The sequence below is a fragment of the Scyliorhinus canicula genome, chromosome 4 (assembly GCF_902713615.1).
Source record: "Scyliorhinus canicula chromosome 4, sScyCan1.1, whole genome shotgun sequence".
NCBI classification, from domain to species: domain Eukaryota; kingdom Metazoa; phylum Chordata; class Chondrichthyes; order Carcharhiniformes; family Scyliorhinidae; genus Scyliorhinus; species Scyliorhinus canicula.
In genome coordinates, this window is record NC_052149.1 from 65315253 (window position 1) to 65339114 (window position 23862).

The 23862-nt window shown below is 44.7% G+C and overlaps 1 protein-coding gene across 3 annotated transcripts in view; it reads left to right on the forward strand.

Moving 5' to 3' along the window:
- The window catches only part of LOC119964630 (FYN-binding protein 1), a 196339-nt gene that overhangs the window by 137828 nt on the left and 34649 nt on the right, over nucleotides 1–23862 (forward strand). For 2 of the 3 annotated variants that reach the window (XM_038794366.1, XM_038794369.1), the window contains exons 9-14: nucleotides 5052–5123; nucleotides 5272–5300; nucleotides 10381–10441; nucleotides 13443–13471; nucleotides 16468–16516; nucleotides 19409–19525. In XM_038794366.1, coding sequence (XP_038650294.1) covers nucleotides 5052–5123; nucleotides 5272–5300; nucleotides 10381–10441; nucleotides 13443–13471; nucleotides 16468–16516; nucleotides 19409–19525 — 357 coding nt within the window. The remainder of the gene's footprint in view (nucleotides 1–5051; nucleotides 5124–5271; nucleotides 5301–10380; nucleotides 10442–13442; nucleotides 13472–16467; nucleotides 16517–19408; nucleotides 19526–23862) is intronic. The other variant, XM_038794368.1, reaches the window with a different exon arrangement.

Consider the following 23862-nt stretch of genomic DNA (forward strand, 5'->3'; position numbering starts at 1 on the left):
GCGTTGCCAGGAGGAGGGATAGGATGGGGGATGATCCCACTTCGGGAGGGGTCGGGCTATTGGCGGGAGTTTCCGGGGTCAGCAGAAGTTAGCTAACCCACGGAAGTACAATGGAGGACGGTTCGCGGCTGGGAGGGTTCCTAGCCTGGGGGGGAAGGGAGGGGGGGAAAGGGGAATACCGGGTTGCTGCTGGTAGGGGCAAGAAGGAGCTGGTGGGGGTTGGGGGGACAGAGGTGAGGGGTTGTCGCTATGGGGACGGGGTCGAGCAGGGGATGCTGGCCTGGGGCGGGCAGTTGACGGGCTATGGCTAGCCGACGGGGGAGGGGGGCGGGACGCCCTCTGATCCGGTTGGTCACCTGGAATGTGAGAGGGTTGAATGGGCCGGTGAAGCGGTCAAGGGTACTGGCTCACCTGAAGGGGCTAAAGGCGGATGTGGCAATGCTGCAGGAGACCCACCTGAGGGTGGCGGACCAGGTCCGCCTGAGGAAGGGATGGGTGGGGCAGGTTTTCCACTCGGGGTTGGATGTGAGGAACCGGGGAGTGGCGATTCTGGTGGGGAAAAATGTGTTGTTTGAGGCATCGTAGGTGGTGGCGGATAAGGGGGGTAGGTATGTGATGGTTAGGGGCAGGCTGCAAGGAGAGAAGGTGGTACTGGCTAGTGTGTATGCCCCAAATTGGGACAATGCGGGCTTTATGAGGCGTATGTTGGGACGGATCCCGGATCTGGAGGCGGGAGGTCTGATCATAGGGGGGGACTTTAATACGGTGTTGGATCCTTCATTGGATCGGTCCAGCTCTAGGACGGGTAGGAGGCCGGCGGCGGCCAAGGTACTGAGAGGGTTTATGGATCAGATGGGTGGAGTGGATCCATGGAGGTTTGTGAGGCCGAGGGCACGTGAGTACTCTTTCTTCTCCCACGTACATAGGGTCTACTCTTGGTTAGATTTCTTCGTGGTGAGTAGGGGACTGATTCCGAGAGTGGAGGAGGCCGAGTATTCGGCCATTGCAATCTCCGACCACGCTCCGCATTGGATAGAGTTTGAGATGGGGGAGGTGCGAGACCAACGTCCATTGTGGCGGTTGGATGTGGGGTTGTTGGCGGAGGAGGAGGTGTGTAGGAGGGTCCGGGCAAGTATTGAGGGGTACATTGAGGTGAATGATACGGGGGAGGTTCAGGTGGGGATGGTCTGGGAAGCCCTGAAGGCAGTAATTCGTGGGGAGCTGATATCCATCCGGGCACACAGGGAGAGGAGCGAGAGGAGTGAGAGGGATAGACTGGTGGGAAAGATGCTGGAGTTGGACAGGAGGTATGCAGAGGCACCAGAGGAGGGACTGTTGGGGGAGAGGCGCAGCCTGCAGGCTAAATTTGATTTGCTGACCACTAGAAAGGCGGAGGCACAGTGGAGGAAGGCACAAGGGGCAGTGTACGAACATGGTGAAAAGGCGAGTAGGATGCTGGCTCATCAGCTCCGTAAGCGGGATGCGGCTAAGGAGATTGCTGGAGTGAGAGACAAGAGTGGGAATGTGGTGCGGAAGGGGGTAGAGGTGAATGAGGTCTTCAAGGACTTTTACGGGGAACTGTACCGGTCGGAGCCAACGGGGGAGAGGAGGGGAATGCAGAGGTTCCTCGACGGGCTTTCTTTCCCGAAGGTGCAGGAGGAGAAGGTGGAGGGGCTGGGTGCGCTGATTGAGCTGGAGGAGCTAGTTAAGGGGATCGGGCAGATGCAGTTAGGGAAGGCACCGGGGCCGGATGGGTTCCCGGTGGAATTTTATAAAAAGTTCGTGGACCTAGTGGGGCCCCTTGCTGGTGCGGGCACTCAACGAAGCGTGGGAAGGGGGGACTTTGCCCCCGACGATGTCACGGGCACTGATCTCGTTAATTTTAAAGAAGGACAAGGACCCCCAGCAGTGTGGTTCATACAGGCCCATATCTCTCCTCAACGTGGATGCTAAGGTGCTGGCAAAAATCCTGGCCACCAGGATAGAGGACTGTGTGCCAGGGGTTGTGCATGAGGACCAGACAGGTTTTGTGAAGGGAAGGCAGCTGAACACGAATGTGCGGAGATTGCTGAATGTCATTATGATGCCGGCGATTGAGGGGGAGGCAGAGATAGTGGTGGCGCTGGATGCGGAGAAGGCCTTCGATAGAGTGGAGTGGGGGTACCTATGGGAGGTGTTGGGGAGGTTTGGATTTGGTGAAGGGTTCATTAGATGGGTAAGGCTGCTATATGAGGCCCCGATGGCGTGCGTGGCCATGAATAGGAGGAGGTCGGAGTACTTCCGGCTTTACCGAGGGACCAGGCAGGGTTGCCCCTTGTCCCCCTTGTTGTTTGCACTGGCAATCGAGCCGCTGGCGATGGCATTGAGAGATTCAGAGAGGTGGAGAGGCTTGGTGCGAGGTGGAGAGGAACATAAGGTGTCGTTGTATGCCGACGACCTGTTACTGTATGTGGCGGACCCGGTGGGAGGGATGCCGGGAGTGATGGAGTTACTAGCCGAGTTTGGGACCTTCTCAGGTTATAAATTAAACTTAGGCAAGAGCGAGGTGTTTGTGGTGCACCCTGGAGACCAGGAGGAAGGAATTGGTAGGCTCCCGCTTAGGAGGGCAGGGGAGAGCTTTAGGTACCTGGGGGTGCAAGTGGCCAGGGACTGGGGGACTCTCCACAAGCATAACTTTACCAGACTGGTAGATCAGATGGAGGAGGAGTTCAGGAGGTGGGACATGCTGCCATTGTCGTTGGCGGGGAGGGTGCAGTCCGTCAAAATGACAGTGCTTCCGAGGTTCTTGTTCCTTTTTCAGTGCCTGCCCATATTTATCCCCAGGGCCTTCTTTAGGAGAGTGACCGGCAGTATTCTGAGCTTTGTGTGGGCACATGGGACTCCGAGAGTGAGGAGGGTGTTCCTGGAGCGAGGAAGGGATAGAGGCGGGCTGGCGCTGCCCAACCTTCTGGGGTACTATTGGGCAGCCAATGTGTCAATGGTGCGTAAATGGGTGATGGAGGGGGGAGGGGCGGCGTGGAAAAGAATGGAGATGGCGTCATGTAGAGGTACGAGCCTGGGTGCCATGGTAACGGCACCGTTGCCGATCTCCCCCAAGAGGGTTACCACGAGCCCGGTGGTGGTGGCGACCCTAAGAATCTGGGGACAGTGGAGACGGCATCGGGGGGAAACAGGGGGCTCGATGGAGGCTCCACTGGGTGGCAACCATCGGTTCATCCCGGGGAACACGGATGGGGGATTCAGGGGATGGCAAAGGGCGGGCATCAGCAAATTGAGGGACCTGTTTATTGGCGGGAGGTTTGCGGGCCTGGGGGAACTGGAAGATAAATTTGGCCTTCCCCAGGGGAACATGTTCAGATACCTGCAGGTAAAGGCGTTTGCTAGGCGACAGGTAGAGGGATTCCCTTTGCTGCCCTCGCAGGGGACGATGGACAGAGTGCTTTTGGGGGTGTGGGTAGGAGAGGGGAAGGTGTCTGACATCTATAATGTAATGCAGGAGGTGGAGGAGTCGTCAGTGGAGGAGCTGAAGGCTAAATGGGAGGAGGAACTCGGGGAGCAGATAGAGGACGGGACTTGGGCGGAGGCCTTGGAGAGAGTCAACTCTTCCTCCTCATGTGCGAGGCTTAGTCTCATCCAATTTAAGGTGCTGCACCGGGCCCACATGTCCGGGACTAGGATGAGTAGGTTCTTCGGGGGTGAGGACAGGTGCACCAGATGTTTGGGGAGTCCTGCGAACCACGCCCATATGTTCTGGGCATGCCCAGCACTGGAAGAATTCTGGAAGGGGGTGGCGGGGACGGTGTCGAGGGTGGTTGGATCCAGGGTCAAGCCAGGGTGGGGACTCGCGATTTTTGGGGTTGGGGTGGAGCCGGGAGTGCAGGAGGCGAAAGAGGCCGGAGTCCTGGCCTTTGCGTCCCTAGTAGCCCGTCGAAGGATTCTGCTACAGTGGAAGGATGCGAGGCCCCCAAGCATGGAGACCTGGATCAGTGACATGGCGGGATTTATAAAATTGGAAAAGGTCAAATTTGCCCTGAGAGGATCAACACAAGGGTTCTATAAACGATGGCAGCCTTTTCTGGACTTCCTGGCTCAGAGATAGGTAACTGGGTCAATAGCAGCAGCAACCCGGGGGGAGGGGGGGGGGGTGCATTATTGTAGTGTTTATTCTGTAACTTTATAGTGTGTTAATTTGCGTTGTTGTTAAAATGCTGGGTTGTTCATGGGGATGGGGCGAATGTATATGATTGTTAATATTATTGTTATTTTCGGTATTTTACTAAGGTGCGTTATTGTTGTATAAAATCTAAATTTCTCAATAAAAATTATTTTTAAAAAAAAGAGAATGTTTTTGGAGATGGCAACCATTAGTTTCTTTCTTTCAATAGTTAAGTGCACAGTGGCACATTGGTTAGCACTGTTGCTTCACAACACCAGGGTCCCAGGTTCGATTCCCAGCTTGGGTCACTGTGCGGATTCTACAAGTTCTCCCTGTGTCTGAGTGGGTTTCCTCTGGGTGCTCCGGTTTCCTCCCACAAGTCCCGAAAGATGTGCATTAGGTAATTTGGATATTCTGCATTCTCCCTCCATGTAACCGAACAGGTGCCAGAACGTAGTGACAAGGGGCTTTTTGCAGTAACTTCATTGCAGTGTTAATGTAACCCTACTTGTGACAATAAAGATTACTATTATTTACTGTTGATTGTTAATTTTGCTGTTTTATTGTAGTGGTTTCTTGTTTATCTGTTTATTTGGGGGAGTTGCATTATGGTACTGCATTATCCTTCTTTACCCGCTCCTTTTCTCTCTTGGAAAATCGATAAAAATAATTTATAATAAAAAAAATAGACAAATGATGGGTTTAGAGTAGATGTAAATGACAGCAGCAGAATGTCTGCCAGCATCTGTTCAGTTTTACTCGTAAATGAGTTTACATGGAAAAGAAAATTGAATCCACTGCTGCCAAATTAGGTGCACCTTCATGATATTGACCTGATGATATGTCAAATTTTTATTAAAAATATGTTGACTTACATTTTATTTTATACTAACAGCATAAGTAAGATGAATCCTTTGACAAAAATCTTACAGAAAGGAAAAGAAAAGAAAAGAAAGGGGTACGAAAGGTAACATTGACAGCCTTTCATGTTTAAAATCAATGGATTTATTGTAGTTTTTTTTAAAAATGTAATCGATAGATTTGAAATTAACAAACCTTTTCCAAGTTTTCAAGGAGCACCTTGCTTTAACATTTATTTTATTATTTTACTGCAGTTCTTCACATGTCCTGCCATCTGAATTTGGTAAGATTTATATTTTGATATTTTTAATGGTAAAGTTGCATTCTGTTTTATTTCCTTTTGTAAAAGCATTCTGTGGGACTTGTAAGTAATTGGTTCTGGTTTAATGCAAGGTAAGGATTGTTTAAATAGTTAATAGCACATAGTGCATGTTTGCAAAGAAAGAGAAGGCAGTTTATCCTGTTCCAGCAACTGTTAAAAGATATTGACTGCCCTTAAAGATGTGCTTTCTTATTTTATTAGCATGGCTTTTATTCAAAACATCTGAATTACTGATCAGGTATCCATGCACAGGAGGTGCATGTTGGAGTGTGGTAGCCCAGTGGCTATGTTGCTGCACTAGTAATCCAGAAGCCTGGAGGCTTAAAACAATAAAACAGCTTGTGTTTATATGTTATCTTTAATGTAGTGACATGGACATGTATAAAATATTATAAAACAAAGTATGACACCGAATCCCATGAGAAACTGGTCCAGTTGATCAATGATCAAACAGGTAGATTTTAAATAATGCCTTAAAGGAGGAAAGGGAAATGGTGAGGTGTATGGAGGGAATTCCTGAGTTTGGCAACTGGAAGCACCGCCACAAAGACTGGGGATGAAGAAGAGGCCAGAATTAAAAGAGTACAGAAAACATGGAGGGTTGTGGGCCCGGAGACAATTACAGAGATAGGGAGGAGCAAGGCCATGGAGGGATTTAAAAACAATGATGAAAATTCTAAAATGTTTCACTGCTTGTTTGGGAATAAGCAGAGCGGTGATGGGGAACGGGACCAGGTGCAAGTTAAGACCTGGGCAACTGCGTTTTGGATGACTTCAAGTTTACGGAGGGTAGACTGTGGGAGACCAGTTGGGGGTGCATTTGAATAGTTGAGTTTAAAGGTTAAAAAAAGCAGAAGTGAGGTTTCAGCAGCAGATGAGAAGAGACGGGTGAAGAAGAGCATTGTTACTGAGTAGGAAAAAGAGGATCTTAGCGATGGCAGAGATATTGGATCAGAAACTCCTCTCCAGTTCAAATGTGACACTAAGGGCGCAATCTACCCGAATGGGGACAGAGTCCTGTAGTGCAAAATTAGCCGGGTGTTTCCGGTGCACTGAGAAATACCCCGACATCTAAAGCCCATCCAGGTAGATCGGGGACCTCAGCGGAAATTCCCCGACAAGGCCACACTTTTTGGACTAAGGAGCTCTACCCGCCGGAACTCCTCAGTTCAGAAAGAGATCGGGACGGCATTTTCTAATGTCCCAATCTCTTGAGCTCCCAACACCTCCCCCCGCCCCGTCCAAGCCCCAACTTACTCCCAGGAGGTCTCTGCACCCCCACACTTGCGCAGAGCACACCACAGCCCAATTGCAGCTGTGTGAATAATGCCAGCTTGGCACCTTGGCAGTGCCAGCCTGGCACACTCGCAGTGCCAGAGTGACCAGGTGGCAGCAAAGTGCCAAGGTATCACCTTGTCCAGAGAGCATGCAGCTGGGGAACTCCAATCGCCTGGGAGATCTCCACAAGTGTCGTTCCATCTGGTCCCCCGTTCAAGGAACCCAGCACTGAACGGCACTCGTCCCAGATCTCCCAAGACGAGGGCGTCGGATCCCATGCCTTGGTTAGGAGTGAAACTAGCTGCCTCACTCTGATATGCAGATTTGGCAGATAGTGACCCTGCCACAATGGCGGGATTCACATGGCGACATCTCACAAGATCATGTTAGATCTCTCGAGACATGGCGAGCAGGGTAGATCCCGAAAGTGAGATCTCCCGATCACATTGTGCCATGCTTGTTTTTGGGCACAACGTAACCGGTAGATCCCGCCCTAAGTTTGCAAACAGACTAGCTTAATCTCAGATTGGTGATGGTGAGAGAAACATATTAAATAGAAGCAGGAGGAGGCCATTCTGCTCTTGGAGCCTGCTCTGCCATTCATCATGATCATGGCTGATCATCAAGTTCAATACCCTGATCCTGCCTCCCCTCACCCCTCCACCCCCGTTCAACCCCCACATCCCTTTAGCCTGAAGAGCTATATCTAATTCATTCTTGAAATTGCACAACATTTTGGCTTCAACTACTTTCTGTGGTAGCAAATTCTGCAGATTCACCACCCTGGGTGAAGAAATGTCTCCTCACCTCAGTCCTAAAAGGTTTACCCCTCATGCTCGAAATATGACCCCTAGTTCTGGACTCCCCTCACCATCAGGAACATTCTTTCTGAATCTACTCTGTCTATTCCTATTAAAATTTTGTAGGTTTTTATGATATCCCCTCTCACTCTTCTAAACTCCAATGAATATAATCCCAACCGATTTAGTCTCTCCTTGTGTGACAGTCTTGCCATCCCAGGAATCATCCTGGAAACCTTTGCTGCACTCACTCCATAGCAAGAACATCCTTCCTCCGATAATGACACCAAAACTGCACACAATGCTCCAGGTGTGGCCTCATCAATGCCCTATACAATTACAGTAAAACATCCTTATTCCTATACTCAAATCCTCTCGCTATGAAGGCTAACATATAATTTGCCTTCTTTACTGCCTGCTGTACCTGTCCACTTACTTTCAGTGACTGATGCATGAGGACACCAAGATCTCGCTGAGTATTCACATGGCTCAATTTATACCCATTCAAATAATAATCTGCCTTCCCATTTTTGCTACTGAAGTGGATAACCTCACATTTATCCACATTATACTGCATCTGCCATGCATATACCCACTCACTCAGCCTGTCCAAATCCCGCTGAAGCACCTCTGCATCCTCCTCACAACTCACTCTCCCACTCAACTTTGTATCATCTGCAAATTTGGTGATAATATATTTTGTTTCCTCGTCTAAATCATGACTATATAATGTGAACAGTTGGGGTCCTAACATCGATCCCTGCGGTACCCCACTAGTCACTGCCTGCCAATCGCAAAAATACCCATTTATTCCAACTTTTTGCTTCCTATCTGTAACCAGTTTTCTATCCATCTCAAGATACTACCGTAATCCCGTGCACTTTTATTAATCTGCTCTGTGAGACCCTGTCGAAAGCCTTCGGAAAGTCTAAATTAACCACATACCCCAGTTCTCCCTGGTCAACTCTGCTCGTTACATCTTCAAAGAATTCTAGTAGATTTATCAAGCATGATTTTCCTTTCATAAATCCATGCTCACTTTGTCTGATTATAACATTGCTTTCCAAATGCTGTGCTATGAAATCCTTGATAATGGACTCCAGCAACTTCCCTACTTCTGAAGTTGGCTCACTGGTCTATAGTTCCCTGTTTTCTCCCTACCTTCCTTTTTGAATAGGGGAGTTACATTCACTACCCTCCAATCTGTGGGAACCATGCCAGAGTCCATAGAATTTTGGAAAATGACCACTAATGGATCTACTATTTCTCGGGCCACTTCCTTAATAATAATAATAATAATTAATAACAATCACTTATTGTCACAAGTAGGCTTCAATGAAGTTACTCTGAAAAGCCCCTAGTCACCACATTCCAGCGCCTGTTCGGGAGGCCGGTAGGGGAATTGAACCCGTGCTGTTGGTCTTGTTCTGCATTACAAGCCAGCTATTTAGCCCACTGTGCTAAACCAGTCCCTAAATTCTCTGGGATGAAGATTATCAGGTCTTGGAGATTTTTCCGCTTTCAATTCCATTAATTTCCCCAAGACCATTTGCCATAGCCACATGGAAATACATCATCTCTGTCACACACCATTCTTGAATTGGAAATAAACTACCATTCCTCCTTCATCACCGAGCACAAATCTTGGATCCCCTCATTTAACAGCATTGTTGGAGTACCTCTGCCACATAGATGGAGCAGCCCAAGAAGGGGCTCATCAACTTCTACTTGAAGACTATTAGGGATGTGCAATAAATTTATTGAATCATAGAATCCCTACAATGCATAAGGAAGCTATTCGGCCCATCTAGTCTGCACCGACCTTGCAAAAGAGTACTGTACTCGGGTCCACTCCCTCGTCCACCCCGCCCTATCCCTGTTACCTAAGCTGCACATTCCTGGAGACTTGAGGTGCAATTTAGCATGGCCAATCCACCTAACCTTCACATCTTTGGACTGTATGTGGAAACAGGAGCACTCGGAGGAAACCCACGCAGACACTCAGTGAACAGTCAGCCAAGGCCAGAATCGAACTTGGGTTCCTGAAGCTGTGAGGCAGCAGTGCTAACCACTGTGCCACCTTGCTGCCCATATGCACCGTATTGACTTTGCCAGTGATGCAAATGGCTAGATTTTGTTTTAAGTCATGAGATTTTGACGATGTATGATCATAGGCACCAGAACCAGCAACACTGCATCAAAGAGGCAGTCAGAATTTGCAAAAAGTGGCATTGATGAGGAAAAATTTCCTCAAGTAGTCAGGATTTTGAGACTGGGCAGAGGATGCCACAATGAACCAAGCCCAATTGTGTACGGCAGTAAAGTCACAATCAGAAATACGCACCAAGTAATACGATTGAAATTTGCATGCAGTTTTATTACAGGCAAGATTAAATCCAATTGATTGAGTTCGGTGAAAATGTTGTACCTGTAGTCCACTACCGACTAACAGCGGCACCACGTGAACCATCTACAAGATGCACTGCAGTAACTCGCCAAGGTTCCTTCGACAGCACCTTCTAAACCCACGACCCCTACCATCTAGAAGGATAAGAGCAGCAGATACCTGGGATTCCCACCACCTGACAGTTCCCCTCTAAGTCACCCACCACTCTGACTTGGAAATATAGCGTCATTCTTTCACTGTCACTGGAACGAAATCCTCGAACTCTCTCCCTAACAGCACAGTGGGTGTACCTACACCTGAAGGACTGCAGCGGTTCAAGAAGGCAGCTCTCCACCACCTTCTGAAGGGCAACTAGGAATGTGCAATAAATGCTGGCCTAACCAGTGATGCCCACATCCCGTAAATGAAAAAAAAATTCAAAAGTTAGTTTTTGTATTAATATCTTTATTGCTTATTTGTAATAAGAAATTAATATTTAAACCCTAAAATTAAGATAATGTGAATTGAGTTTTCGCATCTTGTTTTGGGTGTACATCTTTGTTTTTCTTTTTAATAGAATCTGCATCACCGGTTTATGATGACACAATGAGCAATGTGTTGGGAAATCAAAAACCAAGGTACGCAAATTGCCAGCATAGATATTGCTTTTTTGTTGAGACAAACCGGGTGCTAAACTGAAACTCTTGTTCAGAATGTCCAAACACATTTTGTAAATTATCTATGGTTAAGTACTTGTCTGTGCATTCTGTTTTATCAGCCATCGAATCTGTTAAGAGTGTGAAAGATTAAAAGTTATTGTAGTTGCAGTACAGAGCTGCTGCTTGAAGACCTATCTTTACCGGCCACGATGAAGGAATGATCTGCATTTTTATAATGCCTTAGCATGTCTCAGAAACAGAGAGAGAGATTACAGCTTTGCTTTTGAAAGAAGTTACTTTTTGCTGTGTAGTAATTGTTGATAAGTGGCAGATGTATAGTCAATGTGTGTACAGCCTGAGCCCACAAATAACAATGAGATAAATAACCAGTTAATTTGTAGTTGCTTGAAGGAGGGTGCAACAAGAATTCCTTGCTCTTTGAATTGTGCCACATGAGCTTTGACTTCTATTTGAAGTACTGAGAAAAGTTGTTGGGGCTTTGGTTATGTTTCCTCTGTAGGGCAATCCCTGCAAAAATGTGATACCTCTGATAATTGCCACCTCTGATGATGCAGTACTCTGGCACTGTGGCATTGGTGAATTAGCCTAGATCATGTGATTAATACCTGTTGTTAGGATTTATACATCTATTGGCCAACATTAGAAATCAGATCTAGGTTTAAGTCAGTTTAATTCAATGTTCCTGTGCCCAAAAGTGTAAAACCTATAGTTAGATTCATGTTGCATAAAGGTATTTGTATGTGTGGGGGTTGGTTTCAATTCCAACTTTAAAAAAAAATTAATTTACGGGACATGAGCATCACTGACTGGATCAGCATTTATCGCCCGTCCCTAACTGCCCTCCATTTCAGAAGGCTTTTGAGAGTCTATTTCTATGGATGTGGAGTCACATGTAGGTCAGACCAGGTAAGGAAGACAGATTGCCTTCCCGAAAGAACAGTAGTAAACCAGATGGGTTTTTATGACAATTGGCAATGGTTTCATGGTCATCATTAGTTCAAGATTGTATTGGATTCAAATTTCACCACCTGCTGTAAGGGGATTTGAACACTGGTCCCCCGATCTCATCTCTGTATTACCAGCCCAGTAACAATACCACTGCGCCGCTAATTGGACGTCGTGTGACTCTTCACATTTTATTTTTTTTAAAGTAAAAGTTACATCTTTTGAGCCAGGGTTCCATTCTGGGATCTTCCCGTCCAGATCTAACAACAACTAGGATCGTAACATTGGAGTAATTCAACCCACCGCCTTCTAACTCAAAAGTGAGAGATCAGCAGTTGGTGGTTTAAGCCCGATTCCACAATCTGAGCACATCATGATATGGTAAATTCCGATTTTCCCACCAGAGTTAGGAAACTGAAGAGCTGAAACCATCTCCAAGGTGAAACAGTCCCTCATTGGGTTTTTAACTGGGCACCATATTAATTGGTATGCAGGCAAATTCCATTCAGAGGTCTTCCAGTTTGAGAGGAGCAACAGGCTTTGATGGCAGGTAAGTAACAGTCAGGGTACTTTTAATGTAGAGGTGCCTTCTTATCAATGGTTATTGCAGCCAAACTACCACTGTTGGGAGTGTGGGAGAGGTCCTTTACAGGGCAGCACGTGACTGTACTTGTACTTCAACAGGCAGACAGTGGCTCTAGGTCGCCTTGGAATGATAGTCCTCACCTCCCTAGCCGACCACTACTGCCCACCTCCAGGCACCGAACTGGCCCCTGTCAGTGCAGGAAACCTTGAGGAAAACTGGCAAATTCTACTTGTCCACCTTTAGTTGGCTTCAATTAGACTCTTAATGAACCTGATTGGCTACCTGCCACATGCTGACAAGTAGCCCTGTCAGTCCTTGATTCCGCCTCCTCAAAAGTGGCCCGGAGGTGGATTGAGCTGGGGAATCGGCCCACCAGCCTATGAGTTTATTTATAGCTCCTGCCTGCCTCCAATCGCAGTCCAGTGACATTTTGACAGTGTAGCAGAATGCCAATTTGAGATGGCTCTTTGTTGTGTCAGTAGTGATGAGGCAATGCTAATAATTGTTGCCAGCAATATGACATTTTACTGTTTGCCAATTTTCCTGGTTAGAGGTAGGATCAACTCACCTGTGCTACTTTTACATGCCGATCTGCAGGAATATTCTCCAGATGTCAGGCAGAGTTTATAGCCAATTAAAGGTGTAATTGTGTGTTTAAACAGCAGCACATAAACAAGTATGGTTGAGATTCTCCCAGTGTTTCTGAAAACCAACTTGCAAAATAAATGGATAGAATTCTAGGTTAATGGGAACTAAAGGCTATGCACTTAAGGCTCCTTGAGGAAGGAAAAAAACAGCTATTGTACCTACTTGTGTTTCCAGTGAAGAATAAGAGTGTGCATGTTGTCAGATGAAGGTAGGACTTCAACTGAGATTTCATGACTGCTGTATTTGAATAAAATGTGATCCAGAATGGCTGCTAGCAGAGATATCTGTGGACCTTGCCCAGAGCAAGAAGTTACCTTCAGGAGAGTCTGGAGAGTTATTGAGAAATTCAAGGGATTGGGGAAGCTCCAAACACAGTTGTTTGCGATGCATGCTGTCCCTCTCCAAACAAAAGAAATGCAATTTTCTAAGCCTATTTTCATGGAGCCAAGGCCCATTTTAAATTGGAGAAAGTATTATACGCTCTTGCAAAATACAGATTTTTCCTGATTTTTAAACATGAAGAATGTGTGATCACAGAACCTAAAATTTATTGTGGAACCATACAGATTTTCATGTAAGCGTAAGCTTGATTAAGATTGTGTTAGTTTGGCTTTTCTCAACTTGCGACTCATATTGTAAGTTTTATCATTGATTTTTTTTAAGATTACAAAAATACATTGCCCTTACAAAGAAAATATATGCAAGGCGATTAAAAGAACAGTTTCTTACTTTTGTTTTTCTCTCTATTCTGGCCATGGCTGACACAATCAAAACCTTCAGCAGTTCACAGAACCATTTTGCTGATGAAGGTAAGTCCAAAATCATCCATCGAGTGACACATCTCTAAGCACTTAATCTCATACCTTAACTATAGCATCATTGAACTGGAGGGCAGCTCTGAAATGTAGCTAACCATTTTCATTGGTGGGCAGACCAGCAACGGCTGTTAGCAAAAAATGTAACTATGAACAGACAAAATAAAGACTTTACCGCAGCAACTTACATTCTTGTAATTCCTTTTAATGTAGAAAAATAGTCCAAAGTGCTTCACCGAGGACGAATATTAAAAAAGGACATAAAACCACAGAAGGCGATATTAGGAGATATAGCCAAAAGCTTGGTCCAAGAGATGGATTCTAAGGGAAGGTGCTGAATGAGGAAACGGAAAGGTGAAGGGGTGAGGGAAGGAGTTCCTGAATATGGGGCAGCACAGTGGTTAGCACGGTTGTTTCACAGCTCCAGTGTCCCAGGTTCGTTTCCCGGCTTGAGCCACTGTCTGTGCGGAGTCTGCACGTTCTCCTGTGTCTGTGTTGGGTTTCCTCAGGGTTCTCGGGTTTCCTCTCACAGTCCAAAGATGTGCAGGTTAGGTGGATCTGCCATGCTAAATTTCCCTTTGTGTCCAAAAGGGTAGGGTGGGATTACTGGGTTACGGGGATAATGGGGATGGGATGGAGGTGTGAGGCCTAAGTAGGGTGCTCTTTCCAAGGGTCGGTGCAGACTCGATGGGCCGAATGGCCTCCTGTACTGTAAATTCTATGATTCTATGGATCATAAGAGAATGGGGTCATGACCATGAAGTGGTGAGTTAAAAGCTGGATAAAAACAAAGAGGAATGAGGTTTTCAGCAGTGTTTTAGGGCTGGAGAAAATTATAAAGATACAAAGGGATGAGCTGATGCAGAGATTTAACACAAGGGTTAATAGTTTATGTTATTTAAATTTGGAGGTTTAAAATGCCCTGTTTCATCCCAGGCTGTCAATATCACATCTGTCACTGACTGCCTCTATACTATTGCTTACTTCTCCCCTAACACAGTACATCTGATGCTGAAACTATCACCAAACAAAATCAGATACAGTCTTCATGTGACATCCCTCCCCCATACACTTCAATGCATTGCAAACCCCGCTGTACGTATCTACTGAGATCCACTCATCCATCATTCCTGCGCTCTCTAAACTGCATTGGCTCCCAGACCTCAAAATATCAATTTTAAAACTTTATTTTCCTTCCATTTAATTTTCTTTATGTCTTTGTTTTTCCCTATCCCTGTAACCTCCCCCCCCGGCAGTAAAGCTCTCATATTCAACTTTGTTCCTCTAACTCCAATGCCTTGTGCATATCATCAGCACCCTGCAGTCCACTGTCTCACATTATGCGGCACTATCTTAAACTTCTATACTCCATCCACTGCAAATCTACCTTAAATTTCTCCACTTCCCTGTCCTTCCTTAAATCAATTAACCTTTGACCATCTCTGCTTATATGTCCTTTGATTTAACATCGCTTCTTTCCCTTATGCCTTTGCAAATGCTTTGGGACCACTGTCTGCATTAAAGATACTATATATATGCACGTGGTTATGGTACTTCTGGGATCAGTGGATTTAAAACTCTCATTGATCTACATATCTGGCCAGGTTGCAGTCAATAGGGTGATACTAAGTTCTGGATCTCGAATTTGGCTTGTACAAAAATATCTTTAGCCTGTACTTCCTTGGGTAAACCTTGCAAAATTAAATAACTCTTCTCTTGTATTGAATTTTGATAACTTTGTTAATTGATCAAGATTGTAAAATTCTGCCAGCCTTTTATGTTAACATGCAACAATAATAACTTGTATTTATATCGCCCTTCAATATTGTAAAACATCCTTTGGCAGTTCACAGGAGCATTATCGCCCAAAATGTGATACTGAACCACAAGCGGATAATTGGAATAGATGTAGGTTTTAAAGGAGGAAAGAGAGTAGAGAGGCATTCGAAGGATTTTGACAAAGAAAGAGGCCGATTGGAAGGAGTGCAGATACTTTGAAGGGTTAAAAGTCAGTGTAGGTCAGCGAGCACAGGGATGATAGGTGAATGAGACGTGGTGCAAGTTAGGACATGGGCAGCAGCACATTGCATGACCTCAAGTTTGTGAAGCATGTGGAAGGTCAGTGATGGTGTGTTAGAATAGTAACATCCAGAGCCCGGATGAGGTTTTCAGCAGCAGAGGAATTGATGCAGGAGCAGAGCCGGGCGATGTAATGTTGTTGGATTTATGTGACCAGAGTGATGGCGCAGCTTCAACATCTGACCGTTGCCTGAAAGAAGGATAGTCGATGGCTACAGACAAAAGTTTACGGCACTGACCATGGCTTTGGTCTTTCCAATATTTAGTAAGAGAAAGTGCCCTTTATCCAGTACTGTTGCTTCACAGTGCCAGGGTCCCAGCTCAATTCCTGGCTTGGGTCACTGTCCGTGCGGAGTCTGCACGTTCTCCCTGTGTCTGCGTGGGTGTGCTCTGGTTTCCCCCCACAAATCCCAAACGACGTGCTGTTAGGTAATTTGGACATTGAAATTCTCCCTCCTTGTACCTGAACACGAGCCGGAATGTGTCGACTAGGGGCTTTTCGCAGTAACTTCATTGCAGGATTAATGTAAGCCTACTTGTGACAATAAAGATTATTATTATTATTTTATAGTGCATGTTGAACAAGCAGCTTTAACAATTTAGTGTCAGTGGAGTGGTCGAGAAAAGTGGTGATGAAGTAACAACGCTGGTCATCAGGACACGTGGAAACTAATGCTGTGTTTCCGGATGATATAACAAATGAGTGTAAATATGCAAAATCTAATGTCAGATTTGATGTTGATATTGAGTTCATTATCTTTTTAGTGATAATTTCTTCCCATTGGTCCACAGGGATTGAACTCTCCTTCGTGTACATCAGCTGAATGTGGTTTACTGTTTGCGGCTGTACATATTCTGTTATCCAAACCCTTTTCCTATCAGACTTATTGTATGTATCATTTTTGTTTCAGAGACATTACATGAGCAAGTGTATGATGATGTAGAAACAAGTAGCTCTGAGTAAGCATTTTACATTTACTTTCTTTCTCCATTGATTTGGATTGCAGAAGCACTCGGTATAAAGATTGAGTGCTGCCACTGAAAATGTTATCAGCTTTATGGAGGAGCACTGTTTCATCTATGGAAAAGCATCTTGAGTATTAATTTCTTAGGAAAAAATGTAAAAGATTTATACAAAGTATTGTCAGCTATTTTAACTTGAGCATCATAACCGATGCTTATCTCGCTCTCTCCCAACAGCTTCATCATTATAGTAGGAGTTATGGATGACTACCATAACTTTTGTCCTTTGTGGATTGTGGCGCTGGTCGAATAGTTCAATTAATTGGATACCTTTTCAGGCTTCGCTTAGCCTTTCATTCGCTGATGTATGTAAAATAATTACCATGACTTAGTGGGGAGGAATCACGGATTGCAAGGGCTTATCACTGCTTGCCACACTGTTTCAATACCTACTATCTGTTAAGCAATGGAAAGGATCAATACTAGGCAGTAGGCATTCCATGTCTTATGGAGCTTAATCTCCACAAGTGCTTGTGATATGCTGTGAGATCAATTATAATATCAAGAAAAGGTTGAGGATCAAACATGGGTCTTTTGTATGGTCTGAATGCAACTTCATACAAGTTTGTGCAATCTATTAATGGGTATTTCCCGATTTCTATCTGAATTAAATGATACTTAAATTTATGTTTTATTTCAGACAGGCGGTATTTGTATTATTTCTTCCCTTCCTGAAATCACTGGCTCACTGTTCAGAATGTCACACATTGACCATTATTTATTGTGTAGTTTTACACAATGAATGTTTTTGGTTTATCTGTGCTGAAGGAGGTGAAGACAATATTATCCCACCTGAACTCTATCTTATCTATGCTGCATCTATTTTCACTTTCCAGCAATGGCCTCTTGTTAGCCATTGCAATTTGGCGTCCTGAGTGTTATGGGCCAGGGTTTAGAAAACTCCAAAGTATATCATGGAGTTCACCTGACCTACAACTGTTTATTGATTTTGGTCACGATGAGCACAAGAGCCTGCCTTTCAGGTGTTATTCAGCAGAGGTCTTAGGCGCTTTTAATCAAAAACAAGCTTTATTCTACAAATTTAGTTAACATTTTTATAAACACAAACAGTAAGCATTTTTATCAACTACAAACATAAATACCCCACACAGCTACAGTAATCTATGTATAACCCTTAATGAAATCCCCCTTTACTGTTCCAATTTAATAACAACATCCCATAAACCAGATACCCCTTATCAAAGGTGTGGCCCAGCACACAGCACTCAAGACCTGGTATTGATACACTTGTTTCCTTTCCAAAACAGCAGGTTTGAATTCCTTTCAGAAAGCAATTATGTCTTTTCAAGTTATCAAGCAGTCTGGAAACAGCTTTTAAAATAAAGATAGAGAGACACTCCAAGATACGTTTCTGTCTGAGTACAGCAGCCAAATGTGAAAACGAAAGCAAAAACTCAGAGCCACAAACCAGCCCTAAACCAAAGCGAAAGTAAAACTCGAGCCACAGCCAGCTCCACCCACAAAATGGCATCACTGAAGTCATGTGATAAGCCAAAAACATTTCTTAAAGGGACACACTCACATGACATGAGTGATTGGTTGATTGTTTCCCCTGCCCCCCAAGCCTAGGACACTAAGCCTAGTAACACCTTAATACCACCCAGTTAAGATCAGCTGGCTCAACATGAATTAGAAATTGGGCCAAAAACTTTCTTCTTTGTGTGATGAAGTTCTGCAGTCTGAGCTTGAATCCCTCCAGGCACTGAGCTAGCTTATCTAGCTGTAAAAACAATGTTCCCGCTGGTGGGAGTGTCCAGAATCAGGGATCACAGTCTGAGGATACGGGATAGACCATTTCGGACTGAGATGAAGAGAACATTCTTCACCCAGAGAGTGGTGAGCCTTTGGAATTCATTACCACAGAAAGTAGTTGAAGCCAAAACTTTGTACGCTTCCAAGACACAGTTAGATATCGCACTTGGAGGGGTGGTAAGTTGGTGTAGTCGTTAGCACTGCTGTCCCATGGTGCAGAGGACCCAGGTTCAACCCCGGCCCTGGGTCACTGCCCATGTGAGTTTGCACATTCTCCCCATGTCTGCGTGGGTCTCACCCACACAGTCCAAAGATGTGCAGGGTAGGTGGATTGGCCATGCTAAATTGTCCCTTAATTGAAAAATCATAATTGGTTACTTTAAATTTATTTTTAAAAGAAGATATGGGGCAGCATGGTGGCATAGTGGTTAGCCCTGCTGCCTCACGGTGCTAAGGTACTGGATTTGATCCCGGCCCCAGGTCACTGTCCATGTGGGGTTCGCCCATTCTCCCCGTGTCTGCGTGGGTCTCACCCCCACAAACCAAAGATGTGCAGGATAGGTGGATTGGCCACGTTAAATTGCGCCTTAATTGGAAAAAAATAATTGGTACTCATAATTTATATTTAAAAAAATATAGCACTTGGGCGAAGGGGATCAAAGGTTTGGGGGGGGGGTGGGGAGGCGGGACTAGGCTATTAAGTTGGATGATCATCCATGTTCAAAATGCATGGTGGAGCAGGCACAAAGAGCCGAATAGCAAAATCCTTCTCCTGCTCCTATTTTCTGTGTTTCAGTAAGGAAAAGGTTAGGTTGTCATGTTCTACCTTAGCCCCACAGATTGAGGGGATAAGCATTATCCTTTGCTTGGGATTGCTTTTTAATGATTCATGTTAAAAAGTGTATATGCGTGGACCACGTGCATGGACAAGATTAGGCACAGCTGTTATAATCTGATATATTGCCAAACACTCGGATTCCTGTTCATAGCTAAAAGGCATTATCCCTCAGAGAATATAAATATAGTTCTATGTCAATATTCCTCACATTTATTCAGGACTCTTAAAAAAGATCGAATGAAAGAATTGGGAAAGCTGTTCAAGAAGGAAATTGGTGATGGAGAAAGGGAGAAGAGGGTCAAAATGAGAAAAGAAAAGGCACAAGACCATCTCAGGTATTTATAATGGGAGCTTTTTATGAGCTGTCTCATTTTCTCAATCTATATCTCACCCAGTTTATATATTTTTTAAATTTTCTGAATGCATTTGTATTTTTCACCTCTGCTTCAGTTTAATTCACTCTAATTACAGGAACTTGCATCACTAGTTTCCCTTGAGAAGTTGGTGGTGAACTGCCACCTTGAACCGCTGCATTTCATGTGGTGAAGTTACCTCCACGGTGCTGTTAGTAAAAGAGTTCAAAGATTTTGACCCAGCTACAACGAAGGAATGATGGCATACTTCCAAGACAGGACAGTGTTTGCCTTTGAGAGAATGGGGTTGATATTGGTTTCCATGAATCGCCTGCCTTGTTCTTCTAAGGTCATTGAGGTTGCAGGTTTAGGAGGTGCTTGGAAGCCTTTGCAAGTTGCTGCAGTGCATCTTGTTGATGGTGAACACTCGTGGCATTGTGTGCTGATAGTGAAGGACTTGAATGGAGGAACCTCTGCCGAATCTCTCAATCCATACAAAAGAGAAAAACAGTCATTTCGTAGCAACAGTTTCCTCTTGCAGCACAATTTCCCAGCTGTCTTTTTCTGGCATATTTTATATAGTTGGCAGATCTGACATTAGCCTGACACTCTACTTAATGCATTCTGTATCAAATGGCTCCCCTGAACAAAGTTTTCCCTCAGAATTGTTTACTGTGTCTAATTACTGGATAATTGAAATTGCTCGTAAATAATTGTGACATTTCAAATTTGACTTTACACATTTCTCTTGAATGAACTCCTGAGACCATCAGTGGAAAGCATTCCTAATGTTTCTAACAGTATTTCATCAAAAAAAGATAATTAGAGCACAAGCATTTTTAATCACCATTTCTAGTTAATAACTGAAAGGTTTTTCTGTTGGAATTTGTCAAGGGCAAACTAATGGGTAGAATAAATTTGAAGTGGATGCTTTGGGGATATGTTCAATGTTAATTTTTTAAACAAATCGAGTAGTGCATTATCCCGGAGAACATTTTTTTTGCACCTCCAGGATTTGGGTCTGAAATAACTCACTCTAATGGTATGAAAGTATTCCCACTCTGCTGGTTAAAACAATCCTGCAGGAATAAGGTTTAATCAATCCCATTTCTACTGGATGCAGGTCACTGTGTAAAACTGCCCATAATGTTTTTAATTGTCACTATGCAGAGGCAGCAAAGTTCACATGGTAGGAAAGGGAACTTTGTGCTCTAATACAGTATGATTATTTTTTGAAATTGTTGTTCAGATAGTGCAGAAGTTTTAACTTGCATTTAAACTCAATAATTGGTGCTAAAGCTGAATGTGACCGATAGAGAAAAACATCCTTTTGTGTACTAATGTCTGCTATTGAGTGTGGGGATGCGTGGCAAATGTCATTGTGCTATACGAGGTTAAGGGGGAGTTTACCTAATGGACCTCGGTTCAGTGCTCGAGGTCAGACTCCCACACACATACCCGATGGTAATGGATGGGTGAACAATAGGTGGAGATGATTTTTTGGGCGACAGGAAGCTGCTGGTAAGTGCTGAAGGGAATGATCTCTGGTTCAAGAACAAATAGGAGAAGGGATGGACTGTATGCCCCATCAAGCATGCTCTGCCATTCAATGTGATCATGGCTGTTCTTGGGCTTCAACTCAATTTTCCTGACTGCTCCCCAAATCCCTTAATTCCCTTTGAGACCAAATGTCTAACTATCTCCTCCTTCAATTTGTTCAGCTGTAGAGCATCCACAGCCCTCTGAGGTATAGAATGCCAAGGATTTCACAACCCTTTGAAGTAATTTCTCCTCATCTCTTTCCCCTCATGATTGTCCTCTTAATCTTGAGAATGTACCTCCCTATTTTAGACTCACCGACCAGTGGAAGCCATCTTTAGTGCCTGCCCTTTCCAGCCCCTTCAGAATTTTGTAGGTTTCAATGAGATCGCCTCTCATTCTCTCAAACTCCAGAGACTATAATCCCAATTTAAACTCCAGGGAATTGTTATGGGAATGGCGTTTTCAGAACCCCAAAATGTATCATGGAGTTCAACCAACCCCTCCCTTTAATGTATTGTTGCTTTTGAAGGACACTGCTTGGTCTCCAGGTGTGGTATTACAATTTTGGACATGTGGGTTTTTAAACACAAAACAATGTTTATTCCATGAATTCAACTTAACCTTTTTAAATAAACATTGGATCACTTACCACCCCTTACTTCAAAGATAACCCCGAAAATAATACAATTAGGTGGATTGGCCATGCTAAATTGCCCGTAGTGTCCTAAAAAATAAGGTTAAGGGGTGGGGGGTTGTTGGGTTACGGGTATAGGGTGGATACGTGGGTTTGAGTAGGGTGATCATGGCTCGGCACAACATCGAGAGCCGAAGGGCCTGTTCTGTGCTGTACTGTTCTATGTTCTATAACACTAAATAATCCCTCAAAATGTTCCTTCAAACCTCCAAAAGACTTAACACCTTTAAACAGAAACACATCAGGTTAAAGACATTACTATTATGAGTTTAAATCACCCAAATGATTCAAAGATAGTCTTTCATGGCAGAGATCACAGCAGATCCAGCTCTTTGCAAGCACAGACACACCCAAGCTCTTTTCCTCAAAACTAAAACTAAACACTGCAAAATGGCTGAGGTAAAAACCCAACTCGACCCACGCTCTGACATCACTTCAGTAATATGAGCTGCTCCATTTCTTAAAGGTACCTTGCTTAAACATCATTTCTTAAAGGTACTCTCACATGACAGAATATAAACCCAAATTAAACTCTAGAGAATATAAATGCAATTTATTCAGCTTCTCATCATCGGACATCCCAGGGACTAATCTAGTGAACGTTCAATGTACCATTTCCATTGTGAGTATATCCTTTCTTAAATGCAAACACCAAAACTGCACACAGTATTACAGGTATGGTCCCTACCAAAACCCTGTTCAATTGAAACAAGACTTTTTATTCTAATATCCCAGTCCCCTTGCAATAATGAGCAACATGCCATTTGTCTTCCTAATAGTTTGCTGCACCTGCATGCTAACTTTGTGTTCCTTGTTTGAGTACACCCAAATACTTTCTAAAAAATTCTGCCCTTCTATTCAGACCAAAATGAATAACTTCACACTTCCCTACCTTATACTCCCATCTGCCACCTTGCTGCATAGTCCCTTAACCTGTCTATGTCTCTCTCTGCAGCCTCAGCTTCCCGACCTACCTAGCTTGGCATTATCAGCAAACATTGCCCTCTTTCTCTTTATCTCAGCCATAATTATGGATTGTAAATAGCTGAGGCTCCAGCACTAATCCTTGTGGCATTCCACGATTCATTGTTTGCCAACTTGAAAAAGCTCTGTTTATGCCCATTTTCTGCTTTCTAACCATTAGCCTATCTTCTGTTCATACAAAAATATTACGTCCAACTCCATGAGTCCTCATCTTGCATTAATCTTTTGTGAGGCACCTTATCGAATGCCTTTTGGAAATACAGGTATACTACATCTGCTGGTTCCCCTATATCTACCCTGTTTAGTTATACCCTGTTTAGTTATATCCTCAAAAAATTTGATAATTTGTCAAATAGGATTGAACTTCAGTGAAACAATGTTGACTTGTTCTAATTATATTATGCTTTTCTAAATGCATTGTTAAGACTTCCTTAATGATTGGCCGCAATGTACCTAAATGGGAACAGAGTCGCATAGCGCGATTTACTGGGTGTTTCCCGGTGCTCGGAGCGGTGAGAAACCGCACGTTATTGAACAACCATTCAGGTAGATTGGGGGCCTCAGCGGGAAATGCGCGACTGCACTTAGTCCCGTTTTCTGCACTGAAGAGCTCCACTCGCTGGAACTCCTCAGTGCAAGGAGAGAAATGGCGTTCTGATCTTTCAACCCCCTGACGTGACCCCCCCCCCCCCCCCCCCCACCCCGGTACCCCCACAGGGAATTCCCAGGCCCGATCCCCGCCGTGTGAAAAATGCCTGTTTTGCACTTTGGCAGTAACTCTGCCAGCTAGTAGTGCCATCTGGGCACCTTGGCAGTGCCATGCTGGCAGTGCCAGGGTGCTCGGGTGGCACCAGCAATGCCAGGGTGCCACCCTGCCCACAGGGTATGCAAATGGGGGACTCCGATCCTCTGGGTGACTCCCGCGACCAACTGTCTCACTATAAAATACCGATTTTCCGGAAAGTGATTCCGCCCACAATGGATGGGATTCACATTGCAATGTCTTGTGAGATTGCATTTGATCACGTGAAGCACGCCGAGCTGGGTAGGTCCCGGAAGTGGGATCTCCTGACATCTACCCACTGCACCGCTCTGCTTT